The 8,067-nt window shown below is 40.1% G+C and overlaps 1 protein-coding gene across 2 annotated transcripts in view; it reads right to left on the reverse strand.

Annotated features, from left to right (window-relative positions):
• The window catches only part of rapgef5a (Rap guanine nucleotide exchange factor (GEF) 5a), a 51,522-nt gene extending 43,762 nt beyond the window's left edge, over positions 1-7,760 (reverse strand). For both annotated transcript variants that reach the window (XM_044335718.1, XM_044335717.1), the window contains exon 1: positions 7,373-7,760. In XM_044335718.1, the coding sequence (XP_044191653.1) occupies positions 7,373-7,516 (144 nt within the window). In that variant the 5' untranslated portion in view covers positions 7,517-7,760. The remainder of the gene's footprint in view (positions 1-7,372) is intronic.
• Positions 7,761-8,067: the final 307 nt, after the last annotated feature.

Raw genomic sequence — 8,067 nt, forward strand, 5'->3', positions numbered from 1 at the left:
AAATGTCTCTGCAGGTCTACATAAAGAGGGGTGTTACTGGGAACTGTAAACAATCCTCAAAATCCAAACAATTACATAAGAAACACGTGTAACCTCTGTGCAAGTTTGCACACATGCAGTTCCAGCCTTAAGTTGGCTAAATCTGAAAAACACCTTGAGTGAAAACGATGTGCCTCCACATTAGCATTTTCAGGTTGTTTTCCTTGAGATATCTGTCCATACGGAAACGCATAATTAATAAGTTAAATGCTGAAACTCTTCTTCTTACTTCTACTTCAGTCAGCAAACAGCAAAACTATGTATCACAGCAAACATCTGCTCAGGAATTGTTAAGACAGAGTGGTTACTGATATCAGATGGTTAAATTCTCCCTTCCTGCTGTCTGTGATCATTTATACTGTGGTTTAATACAACTGAACTCACAATTTAGCTGTTTCCATTTACATATTTCTCTCTTTCTGTTGTCAGACAACTGAACAACCAAAAATAGTGATTGATCACAGCTCCTAAAAGCTATATGACAACCAGGCGAACAGTAATTCTTACTCTGCTGCATTGAGACATACATCAAATCACCATTTTATGATCAACGTTGTTGGACAAATTACACATAAATACATCTGTGCTGTGTGATCAGCAACGGTATAGCTGAGACCATCAGTCAATGAATCAGTCGATCAACAGAAACCACTTTCTTAATGGATTTAACGTTTCCTTTTCTATGCACAAACACACACTCCTCCACTACACGGTGTACAGCTCACAGCTTTCTCAATTCTGAGATTTTCCTGCTTTTCTTGGGTTTTTTTTTTTGTTTTTCTGGAATTTCTTTACAATCTTTTGACATTCTTAAGACCAAAACATTTAAAGAGAAAATAATTGACAGATGAATCCAAAAGAATCGTTAGTTGTAGACGTATTGACATTTAAAACCAGTGATCATAGAGAAAGTTAGAGGTGACAAACAGTACAAAAGCATAATTTTCCCCTTTATAATGAAATGTTTCAGATTTATCCACACTGGAAAATGTTTTCAAAAAAGTGTTGACATCCTGCTAGATATCAGTAAAGATGAGAGCTTTTTTTCTGTATTTAAGTGTGAAGACATGCAGTGTTTGGACTGAGGGTTAAGTAGAGCACACCAGCCAGCCAAGCACATAGACTAAATAAATTGTTTCTGACTCTCGACAAAAGAGAGACAGAGCTCTGTCTTGCTCTTTCTTTCTCCCTTTTGTCTCGGATGCTGTATCTTATCTCTCCATCTCTTTGTCTCCCTGTCTGGTGAACACAGATCTCTCGAAAGGTCTCTGTTTCTCCGCCATCATCTCTTCTCACAAACACACTCAGACGCACCAGCGCTAGAGGGGTTTCATTCATACTGTATCACACGACGAGAGAAATGTCTGCTGGCCGTGTTCCTGTGAGTGTCTTTGTCTGTGCTTCGGTTTCTTCTTCTTTGCACTCCTCCATCACACGGTGTACAGTTCACTGCTGTCGGTACACCGAAGGCCAAACAAGAGTGACACAAGAGAAGAGAAGAGAAGAGAAGAGAAGAGAAGAGAAGAGAAGAGAAGAGAAGAGAAGAGAAGAGAAGAGAAGAGAAGAGAAGAGAAGAGAAGAGAAGAGAAGAGGAATGAGGGCTATAAAGAGAGAGCACATGCTGACACGCTTATCTGTGTGATGACTTCAAAGTGTGTATACAGAGAGAGAGAGAGAGCGAGCGAGCAGGAGAGAGCGGGTCATTATCTGCAAGAAATGGATTACTCTCAGATTAGATTGCTGAGCACAGTGAAGAGCTGTAGCACGGTAAGCTTGGCAAGCCCCCTCACACACACACATTCACACTAAGCTCCTGTCGACTCCTCGACAGATTCGTCATACAAGGAAGTCAAAATGGAGACATCAAAGCAGCTACAGCTCAATGGACATACACAAATGCACTCACACATGCGCGCACACCAAGTACAGCTGTGAACAAACCCACCTGCCAGCCCATGACTATCTGCTGCCACACGTGACCTTTGGCTATAGGCCTATTTGTTCAAAACGACAAACAGAGCTGAAACAATTAGTCAACGATTTGATCAGCAGTTTAAGTATTTTTTAAAGCTAGACTAACAGTTTGCAACCATGCTAGCTTTAGTGTGAGATTGCACTTAAGCACAGTGAGGCTTTGAGCTAAATGCTAACATCAGCATGCTAAAGTGCTCACAGTGACACTTCTAACATGCTGATGTTTAGCAGGCACCATCTTACTTTAGCCTGTTAGTATGCTAACTGTTGCTAATCAGTGCTAAACACAAAGTACAGCTGAGGCTGATGGGAACGTCATCTGCGTAATCTTGCAGGTATTTGTCATAAGCAAAAGTGTTGAATAAATTCATCTGATGATGGCACCAGTCTTTCAAATTTATCCTATGGGGACCTGCAACATCTTTATGTCAGCCAATAGTTGTCAAGACAAACCAAATTGTCAAAATGCATAGTGGCATTAGAGGCAAGGGGGTCATCAGTCAGTATGCTTCGTCCTCTGGGGACCATGAATGTCGGTACAAAATTTCATGGCAATCCATCCAATAGATGTTGAAATATAGTCTGTACACAAGTGGTAGATTCACTGAAATTGCCGTCCCTAGAGCCATGCTACTAGTGAGACTCACAATGCTAAAAATTCTCTGGACCAAATTTCTCAAATGTATTTGCTGGGTTTTGGTCTTCTATGATAAATATCTTGGAGTTTGGACTGTTGGGCTTCAGGAAATACTAATCTGTATCTATACATCTATCTGAAAATGATAGTCACAGCCCTGAACAAGAATATTTTTGGACTTTATGTGACCTGAGTTTATGATTATGTTGTCTTTGAAAATCGATGTGTCCCAATATTTGAAGTCTTACAGTTAAGGTACCTCTTAGACAATCGGTGTAAAAGTCTAATAATCATCATTTATGCATGGTAAATGCCATATTCAGTGAAAAAGTATCAGATTCTCGTTGATTTTGTTTGTGAATTGATTTCGTGAATTGATTTAGCCTAAATCCCTAAATATCTGAAAACACAACATTCAAACTTTTAAAGACAATGTCTCAACATTTACTATTTTGAAAAACAACAAATGGCCTTATATTAGATACCAAGCTAACATAATGGTGGTCTTAAGAATAATGACATTTATATGACTGCTCATTTTCCTGGTACTTGTTTTTTCTTTTGCTGTCTGCATGTTTTATTAGGCATTGTTCATTCTGCATACAGTATACGCTTTTATTAGTGTGCACATTTTTCTTTGGCGAAGCAATTATATTCTAAGTAATCATATGAATATGTAAGTTGTTATTGTAAAGTACGGGGTTTCTCGTGATAAAGTGTGTGTGTGTCTATAAAGTATACAAGTGTAAAGTGTGTTTGAGTCTCTCTCCACCCCTCACATACCCTTTCATCATTCCTATATTAATGTATAATGCAGTTATGGGTGTGAAATATAGCTGGCAGACATAAAAACACATCACAAGCTGATGCATGTATAATACAGATATTACACCATCTTCTGAGGAATATCATAAACTTTCCTCTGACACAGTGATTGTAAAGTCTGATAGCTTACATTATTAGTGTGTCATGCTTCTTAACCTCATTTCACAGTCTAAATGATATAGAGCAGCATATTCTACATCGATATACAGTATTAATGGGTAACATATGTTCTGTAAGTAGGTCTGGGTTTGTGTTGAAGTTTTTACCCATAATAAGGGTTTTACATTTTGGTGGATTTGGTCACAACTGTGGCAACATTTTCATTATACACATTCAAATGTCCTAATGGCAATAGTGAAATAAGCAGTCTGCCAGATATCAATACAAAGTAGAAGGAAGAAGCAGAAACTGTGACCCCATATAATATGATTAAACTGTAAATGCACAACTGTGTAGGTTCTCTTTCAAAAATATGCCATTGCTGCCAGCATGTTAACTTCATCCACCTCCTTAGATGTTCCTTGTGTTTTTCATGTTCTTTGTTTCTCTTTTATTGGTTTGTGTTTATTGATTGACTTAAGCAGAGCTGCAACTAATGATTATCTTCATCAATACACACTATAATTTCCCAGAGTCAATGGCTGCTTCTTTGAATGACTTATTTTGTCCAAAACACAAAGATATTCAGATACTATCATGTGTGACAGAGAAAATCATTAAATAATCACATTTGAGAAGCAAAAACCAGCAAATTTATGGCATATTTGTTTTTAAAAGATGCATAAAACATATTATTTGATCATAAAAATACTTGGCGATTAATTTCCTGTCCATCAACTTATCGATTAATCAACTAATCATTGCTGCTCTAGCCTGAAGAAACTCCTTGTCCTTGTATTCATGTGCAAAAGCAAATATCGCATTTGAACCTGAATCGTAGCAATTTACAAAGTATATATTAAGACACTGCTGGCCATTGACAAACAGAAATAGGTTACAAAAAGTCTTAGTGAATTTATCTTGGTTCTCATTGGAAGTTGTCTCTCATTTATCACTAAACAATGTTTCATGTGCCACATTGTGATACACACATTGGTCTCCCTCTGTTGGCGTTAGCATTAGAATCCAACCAAAACTCAAAAGTGAAACCAGTTTCAGAGGAGTTAGTGGGATCCTGTGGGAATTGTTGGGCAACAGCACAAAACACTATCAATCAGGTCTACCAGTTGGCTCCAGGGGAATCTATCTTGCCCTACATTTCCCCACCAAACAAGTATGTTTTACTTTGACAACATGTCATAAAATATGAAGTAATTCATAATAGTATCTGCACAATTTTGGCTGGCTGATTGGTAGATCTCAAATCTGACATATGACTGAGCTGAAGTCGACTCTCTTGGGGAGAAGGAGGGAAACTAGCCAGACTTTCCCTGATGGGTTTAGTAATCTCAGCTTCACCCTGGCGAGTGTAGTGAAAGTTAAAAACTAGGTAAAGTGTTCCTTAGAGCAAATCTTTCTGCTCCTGTCATATTGTAGCCAATAAAAAGACTAATAATTGAATACTGGAGCAAGTCACAACAGAGATTAATTTAAGACGGGATTCTCCAAGGTGAGGTTGCTGCAGGCTGAAACCAAAGGCGACAGATGGCTCTTTGCAATACAATAGTTTCAATTCATTTCATAAGCTGTCTGCAAACATCAAAGACGCACATGAGGTAATGTGAGAAACTGCTTAAGTCAGGAGTTTTTTTTTTCTTTGTAGGGCAACAAATATTAGAACAAAAACAAACAATTGTTCAAGATGCTCCATGGATCAACAAAAAAGAAAAGAGTTGTGTAATATTTTAGTGCTATTTTGCAAAGTAATGCGAAAACAATCCATGGCAGCTCCTCGCTAACCTCTTTTTGGAGTATTTTTATATTAATATACAAGTGTGTGTGTCTGTGTTAGTGTGTGTGCCAGGTGAAGCGTAGGAAACTGCCAGTGTCTAGAGAGAACCAGTCTGCCAGAACAGCCATACCTTTACACTACTTACCTACGCCTCATCACACTCACCCACACATGCACACAAGCACACAGGCACTGAGCTAGATGAAGAGATGAGATGGGAGGAGGGGGGGGTGGGGTGGAGGGTAGGGGGGGAAATCAACATATTTCTTCATCTACTCAGTCTTCCCTTGTTTCCTTCCCTTCAATGAACAAAAACACAGAGATGATGCAGTACATACTACAGTTAAATGATTGAAACACTGTCTGTTTAATCCAGCTGCTGATGTGATCGGTGCTACATCATTTTGACACATCTGTAATTTTCAATAGGCAAGTAATCCCTTCATTCACCCATGCTCTCTGGTTTCATTATAATCATGTTTATTATTTAGGTTTTTGCATATTCTGTTCGGATATTTATTATAGGATTTGCTGGAGTTGATTTGTTACCCGAGAATTGAATCATATTAATCAGACAGGTGGCAGGAACACAAAGTGTCTTCAAACTGTAGGTCATTTAAACATCACTTAAAAATAACAAGATACAACATGACAAACTGTTCATCTCCTTGGTCTAAGGAGCCGTTACACTACAAATGTTGTGTATTTTTAGCACATTTTGGCGCCAGTGGGACTGGAAGTCCTGCCGCTCTGTCTCTGATTCCCAAAGAGGGAAACAGGGACACATTTTCTTCTGGCTGCTACCGATGATGAAGATGAGCGGAGCTGACACTTGGAGCAGCTATTTGACTTGTCAGGTGTGCTCCTTCCACAACAGGGCACCCGGAGTCACACACATTTACTGCTTAGTTGAAGAGACAGAGTACCCATGAGATAGATTTCTGATGGCTGCATACAGATTTTGGGACTGATTGTCTGACAGCTCATCATCCCTAACTGGTCTCACCTGAAGACGTGATGGCTATATGTTGTTCCTCAGCTTTACCTAATGAAGGTCTAAGGACCGAAACGTTGTATCTCTAATTAAGTTTATTGCACGTAAAAGGACAGTGTGCAGGAGTTCTCTCTTCTCTTGCCGATGGTTGATATAGGCCTACAAATTTGCCCCATTAAAATATGGAAAACTGATATAATAATAAGATATAGAAATATTAGTTTATTTACTAAAGATCAGAGCTAAAACAATCAGTTGATTAATCAATTAGTTGATCAACTGAGAAGCAATATGCAATGATTCTGATAATCGATTATCTGTTCATTTCATAATTGCAGCTTCTCCAATTTGAGGATTTGCTGCTTTTCTCGGTTTTTATATCATTTTAAACTGCATGTCTGAGTTGTGGATGGTTGGTTGGACAAGTCATTTGAATACATTACAGTGGGGCTGTCACAACTTGTGATGGGCATTTTTCACATTTTTTTTAACATTGTATGGTGAATAATCATTTAATCTAGAAAAATCTGAAACATTAACCAATAATCAAAAAATAATTGATAGTTGCAGACCTGCTAAATTAATCTGTGTGCAGCTGCACACTGCAGTTTATAAGAATATTGTGTATATAGGCTATGTGAGGTGTGTGTTTGTGTGTGTCAATGTGTGTGTGTGTGTGTGTGTGTGTGTGTGGTGGTGGTGGTGGTGTTGCCTTGACTACTGGAGTGTGAAGGTATGGTGTCCAACAGCAATTCTGGTTATTATGGATGTAACGCACTCACACCCACACACACACACGGTGCCTCTGCGACAGTAATGCTTGTAACAAAAATGAAAACACCTGAGTCGTGACAGTGTTACGAAACAGCCTCATACTAAAACGGTGTCGAGAAAACGGCTGGTTGAAAAGATTAAAAAAAAAAAAAAACCTGCGCCAGCCGTTGCTAACGTTCACCAAACATCAAACACGGAAGGACGGACAGTCAGCCAGCGGTCGGTTTGAAATACTCACGCTCTTCTTCCGCAGGTGCAGCCCGTGCTTCAGTAGCCCCGGCAGATCCCGGATTTTGTGCTTGAGCTGAGCCTGGTCCCGTGCGCTCCGGTTCCACCGCAAGCCCGCGAGCAAGCCGTCCTCTGCGGGCTCCGAGTCCTCCATGGTTCCTCTCCTTCTCCCGTCTGTCCTCGAGCTGCCGCCTGCCACTACTGTATCCTCACAAGGCGCACCACCGCCGCCCGCGCCCGTTCGCCATTTCCCCCCACCTGCATCTGCAACCTAGCCGCGCGCGCAACGTTAACGACCTGCTGAATGTTAGAATGTATTCCGCAGCACGCGACGCTGCTGCTCCACCCAATGGCTCGCGCGTCCTACTCTGTATTATCAGGTTGATGTGGATGTGTGTGTGTGTGTGTGTGTTTGGAGGGGGGGTGTCACAGGTGCATAGAAACATTGCATCACTTCCACCTATCATTCTCTGACCAGGCTGACAAAAGGAAAAGGAAAAGCGCGAGGTACATTTAGAAAACATCACATTTTCACCATTACTGGCGCATTTGACGTGTCCGCGTCACTGTGATGTATAATTAGGTGTCTCACAAGTTGTAAGTTTAATAGGAAGAACAACAGAAGTCTTTGGGGGAGGTGAGGTGGGGATACGTCATCACATTACCTGGCTCAAATTTCCATAGGTAAACAAAGAGCAGCCACAG

The sequence above is a fragment of the Thunnus albacares genome, chromosome 19 (assembly GCF_914725855.1).
Source record: "Thunnus albacares chromosome 19, fThuAlb1.1, whole genome shotgun sequence".
NCBI classification, from domain to species: Eukaryota; Metazoa; Chordata; class Actinopteri; order Scombriformes; family Scombridae; genus Thunnus; species Thunnus albacares.